Genomic DNA, 26,120 nt, shown 5'->3' on the forward strand with positions numbered 1-26,120 from the left:
ACCGTGAGATCATGACCTGAGCTGAAACCAAGTTGGATGCTTAACCTACTGAGCCACCCAGGTGCCCCCCAGGTGCCCCCCCTGCCCAATGCCAAACTTTTTAAGTTCATTCCCAGTGACTCAAGATATTCCCTTAAATTTTTTGTTAGACAGCATTCATCAATCACTTTGTGACTAAGTTCTCTTATGTGCTGACTTAATCTGATTCTTGTAGTTTTTGATAGGTGTGAGAAGTGAGATGATTCATTTTCAGAAATACCAAATAAAAGCTGTGCTGTCTAGTTAACAATAGGTTTACAACCTATCGTAAATATGCATGACCCCCCCCCCCCCCCCCCGCCTCGCCCCCCAACCAACAAACCCTTAGACACTTCACTTCCTGGTTCTTCTTCCCCTCTTTTTTGTGGGGTTATTTTCACAGGCTTTGCCATGAGCATGTGCAGAAGAACTGAAATCTTTTCATCACCTCAAAGAATGTACATTTGTTCCAATCAGACTACTTTTTGCCTTACATGGGCATAGGCCACTTCCGGTAAGGCTGTAACCTCTGTAGTGCTCAGCCAATGAGGAATCAGGGGAGGGACTTGCACGCTAGGAGATAAATTGCCTGCTGTAACCGCCAGGAGTGTGCCTCTTCGTCAGAAACCCGCTCTTAAAGGAATGTTCATTAAAGCCTCGCTTCACTGTGCTCCAAGGCTCCGTGTCCCGCTTTGATTGGGGCAGCGGGCTTATTTCTCACAGTAGGGTAAATTTTAATAACTTTAAATTTCAACTTTTTTTTTTCCAAAAAAAGTTCTCACATATTTATTACTGAACCAATCTATTGGTGCAGAAGCATAGGAACAGAGAAAAATCATTTTCCAAATAAAACATATCTATTGTTCAGGTAGTAGAGAAGTTTACAGTGATAGGATATGAGCAAATGACGTTCATGCAGCATAAATATGTATGCCATCTAACATGGGATTTTTTTAGAGACCCAGTGTGGTTCTTTAATGTCTCCTCTTGGAGTTGTGTATTTTATTACCAGTTTTCATCCAAATCCACTAGAGAATGGGACGATTCTGCTGTTGTTCCTCGGCCAGGAATCACTTGATACTGAAAGTCTCGTGAGAAGACATGGTGAGAACAGTCAATCGCACACACACTGCGACGGTGGACAAAAGGAGAGAGGAGCTAAAATTCAACACTTTAAAATAATTTTTTTTTCTTACTGTTTACTTGTTTTTGAGAGACAGAGTAGGAGTGGAGGAGGGGCAGAGAGCCAGAGACACAGAATCCGAAGCAGGCTCCAGGCTCCCAGCTGTCAGCACAGAGCCTGACATGGGGCTGGAACCCACAAGCCATGAGAACATGACCTGAGCTTAAGTGGGATCCCTAACCGAGCCACCCAGGTACCGCGAAAATTCAACTTCTTGACTCGACTTTGCTTTTAATTTTAAGGTCTTTGTGAACTCTAGAAACTTTAGCTGTGTTTTCTCCTATTGGGAAGTTCTTTCCATCCTACAACAAACCCATTGATAATGGGTGAGCACACCGAAGTTGTGGGACAAGTTCAAAAGAGCTGTAAAAGCAAGGAGGGAGAATTCTGGTGGCCGAGGTGCAAAACTAGTGAGGCTGGAAGTGAAGCTGGGAGACTCTATCAATTACCTATTACTGCATAACAAACTGCCCCAAAACTTAGTGGCTAAAAGTAACAATCACTTACTTTGGCCATAAATCTGCATTTTGGGCAGGACTCCGATCAGCTCATCTCTGTTCCATGTGGTATCAGATGGAGCTGCTCCACTAGGGGCTGGAGGATCCACTTTCCAAATGGCTCCCCAAGAGGCCTGGCAAGACGGTGTTGGCTATCAGCTGAAAGCTCAGCTAGGGCCCGTTCCACTTCACAAGCCCTTCAGTTTGCTCTTAAGTTGATGGCTGAGCTCTAAGAGTGAAGGGCCACTCAATCAGGCCAGGTATGTGGAAACCAGCTGAGCAGATGTATGGACAAAGCCAGGTAGAGCTTGGCAAGAACTCGTGGAAGCTGAAAGTCAGAATGAGGCCACATGTTAGTAATCTGGTTGGGAGGATCAGAAGCCTAGCAAGTGAAGCGGCCGAAGCAGATGATACAATTAGAACCAAGAAACACGCATAAGAAAATAAGGCAATGACAGAGAGGAAGGCAGAAGCAGGAGTCCAGATCTAAGAAATACGGAGAAATCAGAATGAAGCAAGGCAAGGAGGCAGGAAAACAGGTAAGACTTCAACCCCAAGGCAGGGTGTGTGATGCCTACATCTCACTGCATGCACATAGCTGGGCTGCTGTGAGATCTCAAGGAACCTCAACGGTGCATCACCAAGATGGGTCTACAATCAATGCGGTGGCCATAATGTCAACATTTAGACAAACACACTAAACACATGATCTGCGGTTACATCAACTCAGGTTTTATTGAAGTTGCTTCTGAATATCCCTATTTAATTTGCTTTAGTGTTCAAGACCCTTTCTTCACTTATCAAATCCTTTGCCATGAAAGAGCACCAATTAATCTATCAGTATCAAACTGATTCCTTTATGGCCGTGAAGAAAATCTGTAAAAGATTTGTAGACTGTTAGACTGTACGTACTAAAACAGCAAGATCCCCTCTTCAAGTGAGCCAAAGCTTCCTTACACAACTGCAGGCCTACAATGTCTTTTCGCTTTCCCGTCAAGATGAAAATAGTAAGAGCACTGACACAATTTTCTTGCTCCTTCGGTCTGAAAGTGTGGATTTATGTTAAAAAAAAACAACAACAACAGAAAAAAATGAAGCTGGCAGGAAAATAAGTCACTGTGATTGATTAAACTACAATTTTTTATAGAAAAGCATCACTTAACCAGCCTTCCCTTTTCCTTAGACTTAAGGGCAGCTATAAAAACAGAGGCAAAACCACATATATAATAAAAAGTAATAAAAATAAATATTTGAGGGCCTACTGTAGTAGACAGTTCACACATTTCATCCAATCCTCACAGTACTGCGAGAGAATTGTAATCATTGTACAAACGAGGAAGCAGGCTCTGGAGGGTGAGATGACTGGGGCCCAAGGTGACACAGACTGGGCTGGGATTTACATTCAAGTCAGTGCCTACAGAGCCCCTGCTCTCTTATGCTGCTCTGGCTCCCAAAAGCCCAACTTTTTGAGATTCTTACTGTTATAGCCCCATCTTCTAAATTTACACTTTTAAGTCTGCGTAACTACTGAATAAGAAAAAAATCTAAAATTCTCCTCAATCTACTTGCTAAAACGGGAGGTTGCAAGGAATATTAGAAAACTCTTGAAGTACTTGGAACATGCCATACCTAAAATTATGGTGGTTCTAAATCACTGATAAATGACAGCTCGTAACTCATGGAAGCCTAGGTAATTGTCATCGGCTCCTTTTCTTGTCACCATCGGTCAATCTCAAAGGAATGAAGGCAAAAAAATCCAGCTCTTACTGTGAACTCTGATGCTCATTAAGTTTATAGTACGTACTTAGTGGAAAGCAGAAAGCGGTTCTGGTTTTAAAAATCTTACACCAGTCTTTTGTTTGCTTCTTAAAAGCATGTACTTGCTTTTTTTTTTTTTTTTTTTTAAGTGTCTAATTCTGGTGGAGATGGCAGGGCCCATTGGGGGATGGTTTTATTGATATGTGCGGAGTGTGCTAGAACCATCTATGATGTCTAAGAGGATAACTTTTACCACTCCACGGAATGGGGTCATAAAGTTCTAGAAATGGATTTACTTTATGGGTAACTGACGTAAAAACCTGAACCCATGCAATCTGGACCTCCAACGACATTTGTTTGCTGGGGACACACTTGCACGTTCATTACAGAACTGTTGAAGCTTAAATGATTAAAGTTAGTATCTAGTTATTCCTTATTCAAGTCCTCACAGAAATTCAGTTTACAGGTTTTAGACATTTTTGAGTCCAGTTCTTAAAAGAGGTCTTCATTCTTAAGAAGCTGAAAGGGTGAGATGAGATCATCATTAAGGCCTCTTCGAACATTACAAATCCATAAGTGACCTCCTTTCTAAAGTCTGATTCATAGGTCATTCATTCACTTATTTACTGACCAAATCTGTTACAGAGCACCAGGTATAAGTAAGACTAGAAAAAACAAACAAACAAAACCACACAGTCTCACTAACTCCAGCTAGATATTAATACATGTGACATAAGACAAACAAAAACTAGAAAACAAAGTTTATCAGTGTGAGAGAGGTAGTGATTTGTGAGTACCAAAAAAAAAAAAAAAAAAAAAAAAAAAAAATCAGTATAACTAAATGAAATGAGAAATTGTAGGAACCTATTTTTGTCCTGACCACCTCCCTGCATAATCTAATAAAGGATGATAAAGCAAATTTGACGAAGTGGAAGATTTAAGGGCTAGTGGAGAGAAAAGCTGTAGGTAAATTACTTATACAGACCAACTTGGATCATTGGCTATGGGTGCTGCTTCAGTTACCCTGAAATGATTATATACCCAGGGAGGCTGAAAATCTGAAGGTAACTCAGCAAAGACAGCACAACGTCTCTTGGTCATACTTGCTTGAAAGGGACCTCGTATCTTGAATTTCTTGATACTCCTTGCCTTCCAAGTCTTGCCTTGGCCTTAATTAGCCCTTGTAAACGGGAACTGGAAAGGGACAATGAGTGTGAATATGGCCCACCTGGTGGGGACTACAAGGACAAAAGGTGGCTAAAGGAAAAATAACAAGGGGAAGTCCTAAAAAAAAAAAATCTATGTGTATAAAAATCAACCCAAACGATCTAAATTCATGTAACTCTATAAAGCTTTAGCATCTAAGTACCCAGACGTTGAATCAATCCCTACCATCTCCTTTTCCCACGAAATAACAGATCCTATATAATTCCTGTTACAGAGACCATTAAACATTTAGCTGAAAATACATAAACATATCCTCGTTTCCATCTTTTAAAAAGATTTTCAATTGATAGTCATCAGAGTACCAATTTTAAAATAATTTTCTTAAACAGATTTGGACAAAGGCCACAGGATCACTGGTCACATTGTTCAAATGCCCAATGGCAAGACTTCTGATGAGACCACATAGGTCACATTAAATCCATAGAGTATTTTAGAAATAAAGCCAATATGACTAAATCCAAAACAGATCACATGAAGTACCTCATGTACAATACAAACCTAGTTTAATAAATAAAGGAAACACAGGTGACTGTACTCTGGGAGAATATCCAGTTCCTCACGGTCCTTTCATAGTCTTCTCTGAGACTCCACGGCCACTTCCACCTGGGCAAGTCTAATGGTGCGGCCATGAAGCTTGTAGCCATCTTGCCTTACTAATGCCACGGTGCCGGGCTGTACCCCAACGCCAGCGGGCACGTGACAGATGAGTTCATGCTCATGAGGGTCGTATTTGTCACCGATGGGTGTCATCTTCTCTAGACCATGTTTGGCAAACACACTTTTCAGCTTTGCTTCTAAAAGTGATAACCCTCGGAAGATCTTCTCCAGAGTGAGCTTCTGGTCCCCAGGCTCTGTTTCTTCAGAAATGTACTCTGTAGTCTTCTCCAAAATGTCTGCCACCTCTACCAAGTCCTTACAGAAACTCTGAATTCCTAGAGAAACCACACACTTTTATTGTTTGTGAGGAAATCACTTTGCTTTTGGGGGTGGGGTATGGGGAAGGCCCACATAAGGGCTAGCCTACTGGGCACCCCAGAAGTAGGAAGATTGCCACACAGGACTCAGGGATCAACAATTACCACCTGAACCCAACTGACAAACCAGTGTTTCTCTGGGAAGGCATATGACCGGGAAGCCTACCAGGAAATGGGGAAGATGGTTAGAATCTAAGACCTAAGTAAGACTACACACGGGAAGATCAGAAACCTGTCTTTTAAAAACCTGGTCAATGCTTCTTGTATTTTTGTTGCTATTCACCTTTAATATTGAGTTATGTACATTTTGAAAATTCTCACGTCTCAATTTTGCTAAGGCATGCATTCTCAATAGGGATAAGACATGAGTATGTCATGGGGCAGGGGGCAATAATACAAAAATTATTTGATAAGACCATGCTAAGGGAGATTCAAGAATGGTTATTGAGAATCGGCTAAATAGGAGCAGGAAAGTAAGATACTCCGTAGGTGAGGTGAGTCTTCAACTGCCTGCTACGAAGTTACGTATACTTGCTGGAGATGGGCCATGAAACTTGCTTAACCTTTTCAGTCACAAAAACTGTTCTGAAACTAAATTCAGTTGTTGAGAAATCTCATCACTCCCAATGCCGCATCTTGATTTTTCTTACAGAAATGATAAGGAATGTCATCATTACAGGTATCTATCATAACAGCAAAGCAATGGTAAGGGTGAAAGACTCCGTTCTGGTTTTAATCCAGGGGCAGTTTTAAGGCCATGTGTCATAACAGATAGCCAGTTTAACTGTACTCAGAGATAAAAAGGAAGCTCAGCCACAGGGAAGCAATAAAAGAGATGACAGAGAAGAGATTCCCCAGACTTACTGCCTAGATTCTAGAAGAATAACTGACAGAGGTAAGGATTCTATCTTTAACTTCTGGGTGACAGAGATTCACTATAGTATCTTGAGCAAAACAAGTATAAAATGATTCAAATTAGTCTAATAATAACATACAAAATGGATCTGGGGTGCTGGGGGCATGACAGATGGGCAGGAAGAGAAGATACAAGAAATAGGAGAGCCACGTGAAGGAATCAGCTGGTGTGACCCGGTCTGGAGTAGGAGGAGGTGAAGGAGAGGAAAAGGGTAAAACCAGGAGGCATTTCCAGGGAACCAGACTTGGTGTGATCAGAGTTCCACAAGATACCTCCCTCACCTCCATCGGGGATGGCAGCCGTAAATATTAATGGCTATTAATGAAATCAGTTGAAAAGGTAGAAGAGATTAGCCGAAGGCTTGAAAAGTATGCCGATTAGACCAGAACACCAATGAGAAAAGAATGTCTCATAAAGATCAACCAGGGGTATCCAAAGCATGCCCTGACTATTAAAAGAAGACATACACTCTAATAGAATTTTGAAAGCTCTAAGCTTCTGGGCTGACTGTACATTAACATGGTACAAAGAACCCCGGCTTCTGTTCAATCAAGTTGTAAGCATTTGGGAAAATAGAAGCCTAGGTTCTCTTGTTTATATAGTGTGGGGTCCACACTCCGATTCTATTCTCATTATTGTTACTTCAAAAGGAAGTTGGTGTCTACATCATTTCTTGCGGGTGGGGGAGAATCTTTATGATCTGTTTAAGAGAAGGTGAGTTATTGAGACAAAGCAATCCCTGGAAGGAGTCATCATGCTGTGTTCCATACTAAAAGCTTTCTAGTGTGTTTCTACCTCCAGACTTCCTGAGCAATCTTCAATTTTTCTAATATTCCTGGCCATTAGGAGGAAATGATCCAGGCAAATGACTTATGTGGCAGGCATATTGCTAGACACATTTTGCGCATAAATTAATAGATTACCAAACTATTTTATGGTTTAGCTAAATATTTGCTTGTTCCTAGGAACCTTATCAAGTCTTGAGGAAACTGATGGAAGTCCATTCCAAACTCATCACAGCCTGACTTCTGGTAAGACAACTTACCCTGCACCCCTCAAGCAGGCTAGAAGTCTTCCCCAGGTACCACACTTGGTTTATTTGCTACAGAAATTCCTTGTAGCTCAAAGTCAGCAAACTTTTCCTATTAAGGGCCATATATAAATATTTTAGGCTTTGTGGGACAAGACGGAAAAAACCCAAGGATCTTATGTAGGTGATCATTTAACAAGAGACAATAAATTCCCCCAATTTTTAACAATGAAATTCAGAACTATATTTGTTGACTAACAGGTCGCAGGCTTGGCCTATAGGCTGTAGTTTGCTAAGCCCTGTCCTGACAGTTGGAAATAAGACACTAAAACGTGGATGAAATTATCATTGATACAATCTGGGGGTCAGTCCTTAGCTAATACTCAAAGCCTTGAAACATGATGTCCATAGCACTGAATGAGAAGCAGAAGGCTATGCCAAAGCACTAGGGGAATGAATGGACAGGACAGGAATGAAGCGAATCCTATGCACAAACAGCAGATAAATGAAGAGAACAGGAGGTAATGTGATACAGGGGAATGAATAATAGACTGGCGGTCAGGAGACAATGGACTCATGCCTCTATCTGTCACCAATTAATTTTTTTCAGCTCACCTATAAGAGAAGATTGTACTAGAAAGAACCCAAGGGCCCCTCAAGCACCTTTATTCTATTGCAGTGAAAGTACAATGGTCTGTATGAAATTGTGAGCATGTCAAGTAATCACAGATTTGCCCTCTACTAACACTTTCATGAACGTATCTGGAACAAGATGTTGTGTGTTCAGAGAAATACTTCTGAAAGACTTTATTTTTTATATTTTTTAAATGTGCAGCCTTCATATGGATATATTTTTAAGATTTTATTTTTAAATAATCTCTGTACCCAATGTGGGGCTCGAACTTACAACCCCCAAATTAAAAGCTGCATGCTACACTGACTGAGCCAGCCAGGTGCCTCTGACTTAAGAAAAAAAAATTTTTTTTAATGTTTGTTTATTTTTGAGAGACAGAGCAGGAGTGGGGGAGGGGCAGAGACAGAAGGAGACACAGAATCCGAAGCAGGCTCCAGGCTCTGAGCTGTCAGCACAGAGCCCGATGTGAGGCTCGAACCTACAAACAGTGAGATCATGACCTGAGATCATGACCTGAGCTGAAGTCGGATGCTTAACTGACTGAGCCACCCAGGAGCCCCAAGAAAGACTTCAAATTGGACCAAAAAACCTTTTTCAGTCATCAATGAAAAAACAGATGTAATCTAGCATAACTTCCAGAGTTAATCTGCTTCCATACGTCTTTGAGCTATTTTATAACTTAGTAAGTTGTAAATACTAATGGTAAGGCAAATGGTTATTGCCCATAGTAGTGAAAATTGGTGGAGATACAGTTGATTACTGCTCTCTGGATCTAGAGTAATTTTGCTTCTACCAAGAAAATTTTAATATGCCTGATTACTCATGCATCTTGCTCTTTGGATTCTCCTCTGAACATCTTAATGATTCACTTCTTCATTAAGGAGTCAAACAGAATTGAATGTAGAAGGCCCGGGATGTTACGCGTCCGTGCTTGAGAAATAAAATAACAAAGGTTTTGGTCAAAACGAAAGCAAGCGTTATTGTAGCAAATGGTTCACATGGCAACATTCCCAATAAACATTTCAGAAAGCATACGGCAAGGGTGCAAGAGCAGGGTAGGGACTGGTTTAGGACGCAGCTGTGTTGTTTACTATGTTCAGTTTGCAAAACTGCTAGTAAGCATCCTTAAACTAAAAGGCATTTGAATTTTTATCGTGAATAAATCTCTCACCAAATATCTTGGCATCTTCTACACATCTCTGGGTTCGCCGCCTTATGTTTTCACCATCAGCTACAGCTCTCTGGTATCTCATCTGAACACCAAAAGCAAAGTGAAAATGATCAGAAAACATGCTTGCTGGTGGAAAAGAGTGTTTTTGCTACCTTTACAACCTTCACCCTTGTGACTGATTTTTATAAAAAAAATGAGGAACTGTAGGAATCTTAGATCAACTACTCCAAATCCCCGGCCAAGGCAGGAAGCTACTCTCTTGTGTTTGTGTTTATTTCTTTATTTTGAGAGAGAGACAGAGAGACAGAATCCTAAGCAGGCTCCATGCTATCAGTGTAGAGCCTGACTCGGGGCTCAATCCCACGAACCGTGAGATCATGACCCGAGCCAAAATAAGTCAGACACTCAACCAACTGAGGCAACCAGGCGCCCCAGGAACCTACTCTTTATAGCAGCCCTGACAGACTGTCATTTAGCCTCCTACTCTGAACACTTGCTTTTCAAGCTCATTATCTTGAGAGAAAGCTTCCTTTTTCACACTCAGCCAATACTGCCACCCTCTTTCATTCATTGAACCGAACTCTAGGACAACGGTATGTTTGGCTCCTTTAATCTCTTCCTCTTTCATTCTTACAATCTTTGATTCCTTTAATTGCTCTCCTAAGACATGCTTTCCTACCTCCTCACTATTCTGGGTGGTCTTGCTTTGGAACTACTCTAATTATCACCCTCAAAGTGTGTTTGTCAACCCAGTACCGGGAGAGTATACCAGATGCAGTCTGATCGGCAGAGTAAAATGATAAGCGACGTCATTCATTCAACAAGTATCTATTGAGTTTTACTACACGCCAGGCACTGTACCTCCTCTGAAGCTACCACAACATTAGGTATCTAAGTACTGTGACACAACAGGCTTTTAAATGACTATAGACTATGTTGCCTAACATACCTAGCAAGAGGGTGGAGGTGGGGTGAGGGGTAAAGAGCCAATCAGAGGAAATTTAATTGAAAAAACTGACATGAAAACTTTATGCAGATATTAAACCAGAGAGAGGATGTGAAGAACAGATAAAATCTACTCACTGTTAAGTCCTGGACTTCTTTCTCCAGTTTCACAGCTTTAAGCTTTAAGTCTCGTTCTGCAAGAGAGGGCCCAAGGTCATCGGGAGGGTCCTCAGAACTGCAGTCCTCTCCAGCAGTTCTCTGGGTGGCGGTGCTGAAAGGATGCAGCCATCCCCTAAAGGGGGAGGGAGGTGGCACATGATGAAAAAAACGCTATCACAAAAAGCCAAAGTGCCCTCAGTCAGTCCCTCTGCGATCGCTTATAAAGGGCTAACTAAGGGGCGCCTGGGTGGCTCAGTTGGTTAAGCATCTGACTTTGGCTCAGGTCATGATCTCATGGTTTGTGGGTTCGAGCCCTGCATCAGGCTCTGTGCTGACAGCTTGGAGCCTGGAGCCTGCTTTGGATTCTGTGTCTCCCTCTCTCTCTGCCTCTCTGCCCCTTCCCCCCGCCCCCGCCCCCGGCCACTCGGTCTCTCTCTCAAAAATAAAGAAACATTAAAATAAATAAATAAAGGGCTTACTAAGTCGGGTTTTATTTTCATCTCACAGAGTGTGAGAGAAATAGTATTATCACCTCAACTGTATAAATGAGAAAACTGAGGCTCAGAGAGGCTTATGACTTGCTTAAGATCACACAGCTAGTATTCAGCTGAACCACGGTACTGAACACAAGGCAGCAGAAATAGCCAGAAGTGGGGACACAAAACTCAGCAAGAGAAAACCAAGTTCTAATACCCAGAACCAGCAGGGCAATATCAGAAGCAGGAATTCAAAACACAAAGCCATACATTTCTGATTCAATCCTTCATTTCACAAATGGGGAAAATTAAGCCTAGTAAAGGGACTGTGTCAAACTGGAGTTAGGCCTAGAATTCTAAAGCTTTCTTGACCACAAGTGCTTAAGTAAGGCTTTTATGGAAGAAAACCTGTGTTAGGGGAAATTCTGAGTTGGGAACCCACTTCTCTGTAAAATCACGCCAATTAAATACTTATAAAACACTATACATTCCAGCGGGTGCACTAAAAACAGGTGAATAAAACAGATCTTTGTATTCAATCATGTTTGTAATCTGGAATTTGGTACAGCTCAAATGCCTGACATACAGTTGTTTACAAAGAAAGACATTTAGAGCAGGGGCTACTTTATAAATCTTGGATTGTAGCAGTTCTGACTCCTCCTTCAAGGAAGTTTCCATTACACCTCCTGGATGCTCATAATTTGACTTGAAGTAAAATCATCAATAAAAATCAACCCATGAGCACAGAGGTCTTTAAAACAAACAGTTTACGTATATACACTGGCATACAATGAAGGGCAGTCACTGGGGTGACATCCACGCAAAGATTTAAAGGGGGAAAAGGAGTTTGCGTCAAGAAAGGGAGAGGGAACATTCAGTATAAAGCTGTGGGCAAGATGACTTTTATGTTCCAGACTTTCCTTCCAGGCCAGGACTGGGCTCTGCTATTACAATCTGGTGTCAGATTATATATGGTTTCTCCATTTTTGGTTCAGAAAATATGATCACCATAGATCTGGGGCAAATCACACAGGGTGAAATACCTCCTTTCTCCTAAACCCCTAACAAACCTACATTTATCCAATTGAAATTAGGTCAAAATACTCCCAGGGCCAGTTTAAAGAGAAAATGACTAAAAAAAATAAAAAAAAAGAGAGAGAGAGAGAGAGAGAGAATATGGCCAAAGCCCAAGTCTGAAGAGGAGAGTTGAGGCTGATCCCCTCAATTCCTCCTGCTTCAGAAATGGAGGGGAAATTTTATCAGAAGGAAACTTTCTTCTTCTGGCCAGTACCTACATCACAAACTGCCAAAAAGACTTAAAAAAAAAAAAAAAATGCCGGAAACCTTGAATTCAACCTCACACCCGGGTGCTAGGGCAGGGTGCTAGCTAGGTCAGGTGTGTTAAGATAAAAAGGTGACAAATAGTTATGTGAAATTCCCGGAGACCCCGCGGCTTAATTTACACTTCAGGAAGTCCAACCTTACCCATCCCCCAATTCACTCTTCTTTATTCTTTCTCAGGAAGAAACAGTTAAACACGGAATCGTTCCTGAGAATTAACGCTGCTCACTAATTAAAAGAGCAGATTCTAGAGCCCTGAATCTGGGGCTGGGTTCCACAATTATGGAGTGTTTGAGTTTGGATAAGTTACTCAACTTTTCTAAACCTCAGTTTTCTCGATTGAACGGGAGAATAAAAAGAACTACCCATACAGTTCTACAATCAGCATGACAAGTGATCGATAAAAGGTGCCGCAGCCGATGGTGAAAAGCAGCAGCAAATGGAACTTCATAGACTCTGGGGAGCAGGTGGAAGGGCCGTTTGGAGAGGCCAAGTCCAACGCCCTCCTTTTACCGACAGGTAAAGTGTAGCCGGGATAATAGGGAAGGGACTGGCCCAGAGGCACACAGGGAGTCAACGGGGAGAATTCCAATTTAACAGCGGACACTCTAGCTGGGGAGGTTGGGAGTAAAGGCCGGGAAAGGTACATCCCCAATTCAATCGACGCTTGGGGCTGAAGAGTTCCCACCTCCGAGGAACGTGACCTCCGCTCTTCCCACCTTCTTTGGCCTGGCAAGAAGGCGCGACTGTGTGCCTCAGTTTCCTTCTCTGTAGAATGGGGCCGTGAGCGCCCGATCGGAGCAGCCGAGAAGCTTGGTGGATCAGCTCGCGTCCTTCCAGCCCACAACCATCCTTCCAGCTCGCTCGTCTCGCACTACCCTCAACCCTCCACTCGCGGCCTGCTTCGCTTACCTGCCTTCGGACGCGGCACTCGAGGCCAGGAGGCGCTGCACCAGCCGCCGGACCGCCCACAATGACCGCGCGGCCATATTCCCGAACCCGGCTGACGGAGGCAGCGCAAGCGCACTTGCTCCAAATGACGAGATGCGCTAGATGCCACTCTTCCCGGCAGGCTTCGCGGGCTCTCCCGGCCCAGGGTCCGGGTCGCGAACGCCACACTTCCGGCTGTCTTTGCGCGCCGTGCTCGTGTCCATCCGGTGTCACCGACGGAACGCGACACTTCCGGTCCCCCGCGCGTGGGGCGCGTAGGGTGGGTTCCTGTTGTAGGACTCAGGCTCCGTGTTCGTCGAGAAATCCGCCGGGAACACGGGGGATCTCAGCTGTACCCTCAAGGGGCTTACGTAAAGTTGTAAACAATAAACGAAGGCAAACGCATTAAGTCAAAATATGACTGGTGTTTAAAGGTGAGGGGCGTGGTGTCACGGAAGCCTGGAACATGACGTGGCCGAGTGTGGGCAGTTGCCCCCAGAGGGAAAAATAGTTGAATTGAAAGCTGAAGGATGCGTAGGTGCAAAGAGGAGGAAGGTGGTTCAGGTAGAGGTAAACAGCTTTTGCAAAGACCCAGTCAATAGGGAGAGTACATTGCGAGTAACGCGCTGAAATATTGGAGGGAAGAGGGGCAACACAACACGATTAGCGGAACAGATCACGCGAGGGATTTAAAAAATTGGAGCCCGACTCCCGCATCACTCTTACTGCTTTCTCCCCTTCCAATTCCCTTGTTTTCTGACTTTATTATGTTTTTAAAATGCGTTTTCTCATTTCCCTTCGCTAGAATGTGAGCTCCGTTAGGGCAGAGATTATCTTGTCTATTTCCAGTGAACGGTGGGACAGTGTCCTGGTGTAGTTCAAAATTTTTTTGTTGAATGTGAACTTGAGTCTTACTCTGACTGCAGTGGGAACATGTAACAAAACCTTTACATGTGTAACGGGTGGCCTTGACTCCCCTATGACAGATTGCTGGATCTAAGCAGAGAAGTAGGGAGACAAGCCGTTGGACTAGTCCATTCAAGGGAGGGCTGTATTTTGTCCTGGGGCTCCTTAATAGACCTTTGTAACCACCCTATCTGAAGTAGCTACTCTTTTACGTGTGTTGGGCACGTTTTTGTTTCCATATTAGTATTTCATTTGTTTTCTTTTCTTTCTGTTCTCCCAACTAGAGTTTGAGCTCCATGAGGGTGACTGTGTGGTCCACAGCTGTGATTTCTGACATCTGTCTAGTACAGTAGGTGTACATGGTAGGTTCATACCAGATGTTTGTTGAATGAATGAATTGTTGGTGTCAGTGGAGATAGGAAGAAGTGGAAGAATTTTAGAGAGATTTAGTATGGAAAACTGACAATATAGACTGGTGATTGGGGTTGAGGGCATTTGGAGTTGCTAGACTAGTTACTGCACAGTCCGCAAGGTAAAAACAACAACAACAGGGGCGCCTGGGTGGCGCAGTCGGTTAAGCGTCCGACTTCAGCCAGGTCACGATCTCGCGATGGCTCAGAGCCTGGAGCCTGTTTCCGATTCTGTGTCTCCCTCTCTCTCTGCCCCTCCCCCGTTCGTGCTCTGTCTCTCTCTGTCCCAAAAATAAATAAACGTTGAAAAAAAAAATTAAAACAACAACAACAACAACAACAACAACAACAACATTATTTAAGGAATGGGAGGTGTGTCCTCATTATTCTAAATCTTCGCCATAACATGGTTTACTTGTACTGCAGCTATTTGGGTCAGATTTTCTCTCTCCTGGTCTGCAAGTTCCTTGAGGACAGAGCTGGAGACTTTTGCATCTTTGTATTCTATCCAAGGCCCAACTCAAATGTGTTGTAACCAATACCTTATGTCTCCTTTTCGTCTCAGGAGAAGAGCAGCATGGGTGCAGAAGGGATTATGATCCCCTTTACATTTGAGAAAACTGAGGCTCCGAGAGGTTGGTACACCTGCTCAGGGTCCCCGACTGATCCAGGGACATCAGAAATCTGATAGCGACCACACTTGGGGCAGGGTCGGGAAGGATGGAGCTTCAGCTCCACCCTAGAGCCGTGAGCCTATACCTTGAAAAAAACCAAACGAGGCATTTTCACACACAAGGACTGGCCTCTGTGCTTTAGCCATTTTGTTTGCACTCTCTTAGCTGATTGACTGAACATCAAGGCTGCATACGTACATCCATTCATTCATCTAGGTATTAAGCGCTAGTGTGCTTCTGAATGCTGCAGTTCGGGGGGTGGGGGGTGGGGGGGGTAAGACATGAAGGAAATAGAACCTTGGAACTCAGAGGAAGGGTTGCTGGCTCCAGCACCTCCCAGCCTTGCACTCCTGCAAGTGACATAACCCCTCTGTGCTTCACTTTCCCCACCTGTGAAAACTGGGATACCAGAAACTGTCGCACAGAGTTTTAGTGCAAACTAAAGGGATAATGCCTGGAAAAGTGATCAGGTAGTGCCAGGACTGGCTACATAATTTAAAGGGCAAAAGGGGCACCCGGGTGGCTCAGTCAGCTAAGCGTCGGTCTTCAGCTCAGGTCATGATCTCACGGTCCATTTGTTTGAGACCCGCACTGGGCTCTCTGCTGATTGCACAGAGCCTGGAGCCTGCTTTGGATTCTGTGTCTCCCTCCTCTCTGTTCCTCCCCCGCTCTCTCTCTCTCTCTCTCTCTCTCTCTCAAAAATAAAGATTAAAAAAAAATTATTAGGAGGGCAACAGCAGTGCCTTAAACCAAACTCAGGGCTCTACTAATCTTTGTGACTGCACCGGTTGTGTGCCCGTGAAGCTGGCCTTGGCTGACACAGTACCTGATGCATGGAGTACTCGATAAATGCTTATTATTAATTCTGTGGTGTTCCCCCCCCTCAACGAGTCGCAAGATCTATCAGTGGGAAGAGATGCTCAACCCCAAAATAACACACTGAGGACACACTGAGGATGTAATTGGAGTATTTGGTGTCATTCCAGGATCCACATTAAAAAAAAGAACATTAACAATCCAGATGATGTGAGCTCCTTTCTTGTTGAAGATATTTAAGTGGAATCTGGATGCAAACTGTCAGTTATGGATTAGTTGCCTTTTAGCTTTTTGGTGGCTGTAATAACCATATACACATCATTTCTTCAGTAGAAAGAATGCAGAATTTTTAGTCAGACACTTGTTATCTAGCTAATAATGAAAGCCATTATTGACTGAGGATTTCTTGTTTCTCAGACAGTATGCAAAATGCTTCCCATGTATTATCTCATTGAATCTCCCCAATAGTCTTGGGAGGAAAATAGAACCATTAACTGGGTTTCACAGGTAAAGAAAACAAGAATCAGAGAGGGTGAGTGACTTTCCCAGAGTCACCAGCTGGTCAGTGGCAGAGGCAGGGCTCAAACCCAACCCTGTGTAGATCCAGGCTCATAAGCCCTAAGCCTTATGCTTTGCCACTGGCCAGCTGGATGATTTTGGTCAGAGTTATTTTCCCTATTCTGGCTCCTGGCTGTCTCCAAGGGTGGTAAAGTTTGGATAAGGCACACGTTTGTAAAGCCCTAGGTAGGGTAAAGTGTGTGAGAACTCCATCAAAGTGTCCAAAGGCTGTTCTGGGATTTCCCTTCTCTCTCCTTGAGCTAAACTTGGAGCTCTTAACAGTGAACTGGTCTTAGCTGTTTTTGGAAGGAAATGTAAAGACCTCAATAGCGCCTATAGTGTTGAGAAAGTAGCGAGTGGCACAGCAAGGAGACTGCCCCAGACTTGAGGTCCTTGCTTCCCCGTAAAAGTATCAAGTGTAAGTAAAAGGCACTATGGCAGAAGTGAGCCACTGTCCTCTGATTCTCCCTGATGATTTTACTTGATCAACAGATAAGGAAGGGCAGACCGGGGAGAGCCTCCAAGTGCAAAATAAGGATAAAGACATAAAGAGCATCACTTGGATTTCTAACCATTGCTCCTGGAGCCTGAGTGTCACATGAAATAGGTAAAGGACTTGACTGACCACAAATGGCCCCACCCTACAATGCCTGCAGCATCCTGGGGACGTTAGAAACCAATGTTCCCATCACTCTCGCTAAGAGCTCAAAATAAGTCAGCTGCTGAACCTCCCCTTGCCTGCTGCATATCCGATCTCTGATATGAAAACCACTCCACTGTGGGGTTCTGGTAGCTGCATCTGCCTGGTTGTAAGGCACAAAAGGGCTGACTGCAGAATTTGCATGTCGTCTATAGCTTTCGTCCACCTTTACGTAGGCAGGGAAATTCTATTGACAGTTCGGCCTATTTATGTTGTCCAGTGGTTGTCGGCAATGCCCAGCATGAATCCAGTAGGCCCAAGTGTGATCAGCTGATCAAGTCTTGTCTCTGTGCTGTACCACCGGCTTCAGCACTGTCTTCCTTTGCCCCGAGGCCTGGGAATGGGATGCTGAGAATGGGACTTATTCACGTGTGCTTTCGTTCCTTCTTCGGAAGAGAGGGCAAAGATGTTTCACAAAACCTGTGCAACCGTGCGGATTTCTGTCTCCCTCCACCCGTTTTCCACCCTCTGTGAAGTTATAAGGACGCTCTCCGTGTCCCTCTTCCCTTCTACTTCTTCCCTCCCCATATCCCCTAGAATCATGCAGACGATAAACGCTGGTGTTTTGGGTGCCCTGGAGAGTGGGGGCTACTTCGAGTCTTTTGGCATCTCCTGGTGAAAAAAGTGTTTCCAATGCAATCTTGTATTTCCTTAGGAATGAAATCTTCACCCTCTCTCTAGGTCTTCTTCATTTCCCATTCCTGAAGGACAGAAAGACACGACGAGTCAGTTTGCTGAATGTTCTATGTGACTTGCAGGATAAAAACATTCCACGGCACCCAATTATATAAAGATCTCCACGGACCAGATTAGAGAGCCATCAGTCCTAGTCTCACTCTCTCTCTGTAGCCTTGGGTAAGTCATTTCTCCACACTGGGGCTCATCTTCAGGGGGGCCCAAATATCACAAAGTTTGTCTTTCTCAGACAAGGAAACTGAGGCCCGTAGAGAGGAGAATGGGGACAACTTTTGACGCTAATGCTGTTCCACCGGACCTTGGTGTGGAGGAGGGGGCTGATGAGAGAGAAACCAAAGCAGTTTGGTAAGGAAGGGTGAGGGCAGGGGGCTCACAGGGCTCCATTCTTTCCCCTGGAGCTGTGTAGGGGTTCATCTGAGAGGGATACTGATGTCTTGGCCAATAGTGAATGGCTTTTTACCCCTAAATGATGCAAAAGGATTTTCAGCCAGCTCTGGAGGTGATGGTGTGAACCAGGGTTCACAGGGATGGTTCGAACATTCTTGCTAGGAAGATTCCCCGATCCCACCCTGCTCTTCCCCCAGTGTTCACCATCTACACTGCAGTTGCCGAGGGCAATGACAGGAATAATCAACCTTAATTCCTTTCTTTTCCTCATCCTCCACATCCTCACCAGGAAATCCTTCGTCTCTACCTCCAAAGCCATCCACTTCAAATCACCCTTTCTCATCTCTCATCTAGACGACTACTTCTGACTGGTCTCTCTTGTCCCCTTATCAGTTCTCACCATTGTTCCAGAACGGTCTTTTAAATACGTAATTCGTCTCCAAAAATTTTTTGCCCGGAACTTGCCAATGACTTTCAGAATGTTAAAACAAAATTCACAGTTCTTTCCATGGCTTACAAGGGTCAAAGGGAAGCGAACTGGCCCACAGGCCATGTCTGGCCCACTGCATGTTTTTGTAGCACCCATCAACTAAGAATGGTTTTCACATTTTTAAATGTTTGGGAAAAAAAATCAAAACAATAACGGTTTTTCTTGACATGTGAAAATTTTATGAAATTCAAACCTCAGTGTCCATAAATAAAGTTTTCCTGGGACACGGCCATGTCCATCATTTGTTTACATGTTGTCTGTGGCTACTTTCCTGCTATAACAGCAGAGCTGAGTCATTCTGGAAGAAACTCTGTGGTCCACAGGCTCTCATATATTTACCATCCTGATCTTTATAGCAAAAGTTTGCTGATATCTAGTCTAGATGATCTCGCCTCTGGCTGGTTACTTGTCTAATCTTATGTCCTAATGCTCGGGTGTTTGATTTTCAAGTCCACAATTTCTTACGCCCAGTTCTGAAATCCAGAAATCCCCGAAACCAAAATTTTTCTAAAGCGTTTGGGCACGAACTCAACTGGTGGCAAAACCTGACCTGAACTGATATGAGGCTGTTTATAATCTATTTATTATACGGGGGGTGAAGATTCATGTGCCTTGTAAAATTTTTAACGTGTTTGCTTACAGGGGACCTCCTGAGAATTTGTTGGAGTTTTTCATCATAGTCTGTGTACCGTATTACCTTTCTAAAATCCAAAAAGTTCTGTAACACAGCTAGCCCCAAGATGATCAGACTGTGGGCCAGATCATGGAGGGAGCCCTGGACTTGGAATTGGAAGAGGTGGGTTTGCCGCCCAGCTCTTGCAATGATGCCCTGCATAACCTTGGACAGGTCTCTTCACTTCCTGATCATCGGTTTCCTCACCTATGAAACAGGGCCTTTCCTGTCCCCAAACCCACTGGAGGCTCAGAAACCAGAAAACTGAGCTTGTTAGAACTGTGTGTTAAGAACAAGTCAATAGGGACTGAACGAGATTTGAGGACCTTCTCGGAGCAAACTTCCTGAGTTTGCGTGGATGTGCTGGCATTTCTCTGCCTTTCTAACTAGATGATGTTTTGGCTTTCGGTGAGGCTCCATCGGAAGGCTGCCGGTGTCTGAATTTTAATGAGCTGAGCTATTGCTTGCTATACCTTGGCTTTCTGTAGCACCCTTCCTTGGTTAGAGGTTACGATGGATGGGCTTCTCTTCCTCAGCTCAGAAATACAGTTGACAGGGAGAGGTTGCTCTGAGGCACTGTTCTGGGCTTTATGTGCAGTTTCCTGTTGGTGACAAGAAGTAGTTACATAGGTGAGGTCTAGGGTGGCTACCCACACCTGGCTTGCCCTCTAAAGAACGCAAATAGAGTATTTGCAAACATGCAAATAGCGCAAACATGCCAGCACCAAACAGGGTGAGGGGAGGAAGACGCTCGGAATAAAGGTAATGACGTCTAGAATTACTGAGCCCTCACGATGTACCAGGCATTGCGTGGATTAGCTCCTTTAGCCTTTCCAAACCTATGAAGTAGACACTAGTATCGGTCAAACTATTTTACAGATAAGGGAAATGGCAAGGTCGAGTCACTGCCCGAGGTCACATAGCTGGCAAGTGGGAGGGCCAGGATTCAGACCCCACAGCCCTCTCTCTTAACCTCTGCCCTGCATTCCTTCTCATTTTGTTGGTTTGTTTTAATGTTTGTTTATTTTGAGAGAGAGTGTGTGCGGGTGCACGTGTGAGAGTGGGGGAGGGGCAGAGAGAGGGAGAGAGAATCCCAAGCAGGTCCTGTGCTCTCAGCGCAGAGCCCAGTGTGGGCTTGATCTTGCAATCTGTGAGATCATGACCTGAGCTGAAATCAAGAGTCAGCCGCCCAACCTACTGAACCGCCCAGGCGGGTGGCTCTCGTTCTCATCTTCTAGAGTGCTGTCACCTCTGAAATCTTCCAGATAGTTGCTTAGTACCGTACTACGATATGGTTCCTTAAGAGTGACATATTAACGGCTGAGCCTGCAGGGAATTGAGAGAAGACTTCTCTTTATCTCCAAAGACCATCAAAAGGATCAAAAGTAGGGGCAACTGGGTGGCTCAGTCGGTTAAGCGTCCAACTCTTGTTTTTGGCTCAGGTCATGATCTCATGGTTGCGGGGTCAGGCCTGTGTCAGGCTCTGTGCTGGGTGTGCGGCCTGATTAAGCTCCTTTCTCTCTCTCTCTCTCTCTCCCTCCCTCCCTCCCTCCCTCTGCCCCTCCCCTGTTTGCTCTCTCTCTCTCTCTCTCTCTCTCTCTCTCTCTCTCTCAAAAAAAAAAACAATAAGTAAAAAATTTTTTAAACAAAGGCTCAAAAGTAGTGGAAAAGCCCCCTGGGAAGTGAATTTCAGGGCACACTAGTGGGAGGAGGCAGCTGGGATGAGTGAACCACTTCTAGCTCTCCCACCGGGCCTCAGTGAGTTTGTTTTTGTCCTCTGAGCTCTTCATCTGTAAATGAGGTTGGAAAGTCCCACGGAGAGGAAGCACAGGGGCAGACAGCGTGGCTTCAGACAACAACAGTGAGAATACCATTCCCAGTGACAGCTCAGACTTAGACAAGTCTCTCTGAATCTCAATTTCCTTGTCTGAAACCAGGCGTAACATTTACTCATTTGTCAAACATTTGTGGCCCTCCTACTGTTTTTCAGACTCTAAAGGGCTAAGGCTATAAGGACAAAACAGCCATAGTCCAATTTTTTTTTAATAAAAATACAATCCCGTGGGGGGGAGACAGACATTAGACAAGACACACACACACACACACACACACACACACACACACACACACATCCATATAATATGTATACGCACATTGTGGTTAAGTGCTATGGGAAAGGATAACAGATGAGCCCACTGGTACTTTAGACCAGCGGTTCCTAAATGGGGGCAGTTTTGCCCTTCCCGGGGACACTTGGAAATTTCTGGAGACATTTCTGGTTGTCAACTGGGTGTGGAGCTACTGGCGTCTAGTGGGCAGAGGCTAGGGATGCTTCTAAACATCTTACGATGCATATGGCAGTCCCCTATAAAAAGAATTACTGGCCCTAAACGTCAGTAGTGATGGAGACCCAGGGCAGCCACGTTCTCCCTGAGGAAGTCTCATTCAGGGTCAGAGTATCTACCTTGCAGGGTTGCCCGGAGCTCTGGAGATAATGGATGCAAACCCCTGAGGACGGCCCCGTACCCTGGGGACCCGGAGAGAGGGCACGTGTACCGTGGCTAATACAGGGCTCCGCGTCAGACTTCCTGGATTGGGAGTCCTGTCTCCCACTTCACTGAGTGACCTTGAGTAAGTCATTTGACATTGCTGACCTCAGTTTCCTTGTACATCCAATGGCACAAATACACATAGCACTACGTCACAGGACTGCTGTGAAGATGATGAGGTCACGCAGGTTCAAACGCTATACTGACCTCTGTTACTGTTCAACATAAGTTTGCTCTTATTCAGTGTATCATAGCTATAATTATTAATAACCCAAAGGCTACTTCTAAGATCACACTCAGGATAAAAAGTCAAATGGCAGATAGGCCTGAACTTGCTCCAGGAGCCCCCTCCCTAGCTGTGCCACCTCCTCTCTGGGATCGGGTCTTCTGGCACCTTCCCTCCGCTTTGAGCCTCCATTTTCCCATCTGTAATTGAGCCTAACTCCCACCCGCAAAGAATGATCCTGAAGATCTATAGCATGTGAGGGTGTTAGGGAGCAGCCGCCCCTGGCACAGAAGGGCACACACTCACCCCACTCTTGGTCTTGCCGCTCACAGAGAGCCCCAGGGCCGGGCCCCCCGCCAGGGACTGCTGCAAGCGCTCCTTCACGGCCACCAGCCGCAGCTCCAGGTCAATCCGGAGCTCCTCCTTCGCCCGACACTCAGCTTCCAGGGTGGCCACGGCCTCCTCCAGGACCTTCAACTTCGCTCCTGGGTCCAAAGACATCAGTGAGAAACGGCTGAGCCTGGCTTGAAGCATCAGGGGCTTCAGCAGGGCCTCCGCTTCTAGTCTGCCCCGTGGCTTTCCCAGCCCTTTGTCCCCATTAAGAGATGGACTTCCGGCCTGGGGTGCTAGCTTCGTGCGGGGTTGTGTGGTTTTTACCTGCCCTGTACCCATTTCCCCAACTTCTCGATACAGAACCCTGATTTTCCACAGGAAAACCACCTTCTCCTCCCATTCCCTATAGTTTGGACGGTGCTGACCTCACTTTTAGTTCAGGGGGTTGGCACATAACCTAGATCTGGCCCATAATCATAATTCCATTTTCTGGTCACATTGATTGGTTTAGAGATCAAAGTTCGTCTAATCAGAGGGAATCCTGAGACTTTTGTGGGGTCCGCCAGGAAGAGAAGTCCTCTCTGCTGGGGTGGCTGGGAGGATTGGGTGAGGGGTAGAGCTGTGCAGCCATTATGCCACCATGAGGCCACACAATGCAATCAGCATGGAGGAAGGCAGAAGCAAGAATTAGAGAAATATGCTTCCTGGTGACATCATTTAAATATCTGGACCTTGCTATACTTGATCGCTCAGTTTTCCAATTACATTTTTCTTTTCTTCTTTTCTGTATGTTCTATGCCCAACATGGGGCTTGAAATCATGATCATGAGATCAAGAGTCCCATGCTCTATTGACCGAACAAGCCAGGCACGCTGATTTTTTTTTTTTTTTTTCATTTCTAAGCCAATTTGACTTTGGTTTCTCTTACCTGTAACTGAATTATAACACAGGGCTTTACATTGACCGGGGGTTCCATTTTGCTGCTTAGTCAGTCTAAACTAGCAACCCTATATTCGTATCTTTTTCATGCCAAGAGTTGCAGTGGGCCCCAGGTTTAAACGTTAGCTCCCTTCATTCTTTGCTGTGAGACAAATAGGAGGCTGCACTGGAGGATTTTCCGGTAATGGTGAATTCTTTCCATTCATTCATTCATTCATTCATTCATCCAACCATCTATTCGGTAAACACTTAGCGAGTGCTTACTATGTACCAGGCACTGTTCTTGCCCTTGGGATATGTCAGTGAACAAAACAGGCAATGTTTGCCTTTATGGACCAGGCACTGTTCTTGCCCTTGGGATATGTCAGTGAACAAAACAGGCAATGTTTGCCTTTATGGAGTTCACATTTGTGTGTGTGTGTGTGTGTGTGTGTGTGTGTGTGTGTGTATGAGAGAAAATAAACAATACATTAAATTAATAAATAGAATAAATAATCTAACATTACAAAGTGATGGGGTACAGAAAAAAAAAGTTGAGCACAGTAAGGAGGACAGTTAGCCTGCTCCAAACTCTTGTTTTGACTCTTAGAAAGTTTTGTATATTGGGGCGCCTGGGTGGCTCAGTCAGTTAAGTGGCCGACTTCAGCTCAGGTCATGATCTCGTGGTTCGTGAGTTCGAGCCCCACATCGGGCTCTGTGCTGACAGCTCAGAGCCCGGAGCCTGCTTTGGATTCTGTGTCTGCCTCTCTCTCTCTGCCCCTCCCCCGCTCAAGCTCTGTCTCAGTCTCAAAATAAATAAACATTAAAAAAAATAAAAAGTAAGTTTTGTATATTGAGACCACACTGCTTTCCTATGCTTCCTTTCACAGATTCTGGTTCCTGGCTCCACAGAAGAAGTCTTAACCTTTAAGCCAGAAGTTCTCAGTTAGGTTCATGGATTTTTAGGCAATCTAAGGGTGAGCTCTGAGGGCACATAAGCTCTTGGCTGCTGCAATTGTCTGTAACACTGCGAATTGTGGGGTTTTGTTCCCTCCTTATGAAAGGGTCCATAGGTCCCATCAGATTCTCATGGGGCTATGTGACCTTGGATATATTTTATAAAGGACAAAGACCCTCTGTTCTCTCAAGCATGTGTGTGCAAACCTCAGGCTGAAATTATGCCAAACTACAGCTACAGGAAGAATTCAAAAGAAACGGCGGAAAGTGGGGTGCAGAGGAGCCCAGAGCAGCCTGAGTCTGCAGGGGTTATGGCCCTGGATTTTCGAAGAGGATCCTGGGAACATGTCTCTGTCCATCAATCCCAGAACCAGGGCCAGTGTCTCACACAGCTGGGTGTTCAGCACATCCGTGAATGAGTGAATTAATGTGAGGCTCAAAACGGTATCTCCTATTTCCTTGATTCTAAGTCACACTCTGTTGTCACATGTTAACATTTCTAAAGTCAGACCAAATTTTGCTACCTTAAGTGTACGCATTTTTGTGATGCGTCTTCATTCCCTTACCCCAAATCAGTAAACTGATGGCACTTAAATTGGCCCTTAAATAGGCACTTAAATTGATGGCACTTTCATTAGGAAGGATGATGATGATGATGTTGAGGAAGAGGTGGAAGGAGGATAAGGGGGAGGAAGAATGGGAGGAGAAGCCCACTTGTCCTGGATAACCAGGTGACCTCTGCCATGGGAGGTGTCAAGGTCCAGCCCCACCCCCCACCTTGAATGCCCAGGACGCACCCATGTAGGTACCTGGGTTGTTCCGAATGGCTTCCTTCAGCTCCCTCTTCTCCTGCCTCAGTGCCATCAGCTCTGTCCGGATTGTCTCCTTCTCTTTTTCCAGCCTCTCTTTTTCTACCAGGTACCTCCGGGCATCTTCCTCAGCTCGGTTCTTACCGTACTTGTATTGATTGGCACCTGCAGAGATAGAAGACAGGAAAAGGCCCCCATTCCTGACCTCTGGTAAGGGTACCTGGGTGACCTTGGCGTCTTTCTCAGCCCCAACTTCTCCATCTGTAAAATGGGAATATTTAGATCTAAAAAGATAAATTTGGTGTGAATCCTCCAAGGAAATAGGAGCAAAAGGGAGGCAGGAGAGCACAGAGACTAGTAACAGGGCCTTTGGAATGAGGCAGACCGAAGTTTGTGTTCTCTTTTGCCCTTTACTAGTTGTGTGACTTTAGGGCAAAAGTGAACAGTGGTGTTTTGTGCCATGCCCTGGGCCTTAGTTTCCACATTTGTAAATGTGGATATTGATCAAATTGGCCTCTTGGCATTGTGCTAAGTTTTGAATGAGATAGCTCATGAAAAATACTTAGTTCAGTATCTGGTAGAAGTGCCTAGTAAATGTTAGATGATGATAAGAAACAAATTTTTGTGATGTATAACACACTTTAGCTTTAAAAGGGCGTTTTACAGTCAATTCTCAGATATATGTAAGACAAGGAGACAGGTACATATAACTCAGATCCATAGAAAATCAAGGAGTTGGGCTAAAGTCAGGCATTGCCC

At 44.7% G+C, this 26,120-nt stretch overlaps 2 protein-coding genes and 1 long non-coding RNA gene across 7 annotated transcripts in view; 1 reads left to right on the forward strand and 2 right to left on the reverse strand.

The window, feature by feature from the left end:
• Positions 1–575: 575 nt before the first annotated feature.
• Positions 576–13,328, reverse strand: GRPEL2 (GrpE like 2, mitochondrial). Of its 3 annotated transcripts, XR_003971783.1 has the most exons (6): positions 13,242–13,328; positions 10,492–10,645; positions 9,409–9,490; positions 5,182–5,615; positions 1,709–2,026; positions 576–1,147 (listed from the first exon to the last, which is right to left on the reverse strand). XR_003971783.1 is itself a non-coding variant. In XM_030329681.1 (4 exons), exons 1-4 carry the CDS (start codon positions 13,316–13,318, stop codon positions 5,251–5,253), a joined length of 678 nt encoding a protein of 225 aa, XP_030185541.1. In that variant the 5' UTR covers positions 13,319–13,328; the 3' UTR covers positions 3,583–5,250. The 3 variants fall into 3 exon arrangements, 1 of the variants encoding a protein (XP_030185541.1); XR_003971782.1 differs by lacking the exon at positions 576–1,147 and having other exon boundaries at positions 1,351–2,026; XM_030329681.1 differs by lacking the exons at positions 576–1,147; positions 1,709–2,026 and having other exon boundaries at positions 3,583–5,615.
• Positions 13,329–13,545: 217 nt separating this feature from the next.
• On the forward strand, positions 13,546–15,245 carry LOC115523583. Its single transcript, XR_003971790.1, has 3 exons — positions 13,546–13,693; positions 14,450–14,527; positions 15,141–15,245. It is a non-coding gene; the product is annotated as an uncharacterized LOC115523583 (long non-coding RNA).
• A 955-nt stretch (positions 15,246–16,200) lies between these two features.
• Positions 16,201–26,120, reverse strand: part of AFAP1L1 (actin filament associated protein 1 like 1) — a 61,839-nt gene continuing 51,919 nt past the window's right edge. For 2 of the 3 annotated variants that reach the window (XM_030329701.1, XM_030329719.1), the window contains 4 exons: positions 25,350–25,526; positions 22,651–22,829; positions 20,043–20,171; positions 16,201–18,024 (listed from right to left, as the gene is read on the reverse strand). In XM_030329701.1, the coding sequence (XP_030185561.1) occupies positions 18,001–18,024; positions 20,043–20,171; positions 22,651–22,829; positions 25,350–25,526 (509 nt within the window). In that variant the 3' untranslated portion in view covers positions 16,201–18,000. The remainder of the gene's footprint in view (positions 18,025–20,042; positions 20,172–22,650; positions 22,830–25,349; positions 25,527–26,120) is intronic. The other variant, XM_030329711.1, reaches the window with a different exon arrangement.

The sequence above is a fragment of the Lynx canadensis genome, chromosome A1 (assembly GCF_007474595.2).
Source record: "Lynx canadensis isolate LIC74 chromosome A1, mLynCan4.pri.v2, whole genome shotgun sequence".
Classification (NCBI taxonomy): Eukaryota; Metazoa; Chordata; class Mammalia; order Carnivora; family Felidae; genus Lynx; species Lynx canadensis.

Excerpts from the sequence above, each read along its gene's own strand:
- GRPEL2 (XM_030329681.1), bottom strand. The coding sequence starts at position 13,318 with ATGGCCGCGCGGTCATTGTGGGCGGTCCGGCGGCTGGTGCAGCGCCTC. Across the intron at positions 9,491-10,491 it reads AAGAAGTCCAGGACTTAACA|ATGAGATACCAGAGAGCTGT; the intron begins GTGAGTAGATTT and ends TTTGGTGTTCAG. Across the intron at positions 5,616-9,408 it reads AGAAGATGCCAAGATATTTG|GAATTCAGAGTTTCTGTAAG; the intron begins GTGAGAGATTTA and ends TGGTTTCTCTAG.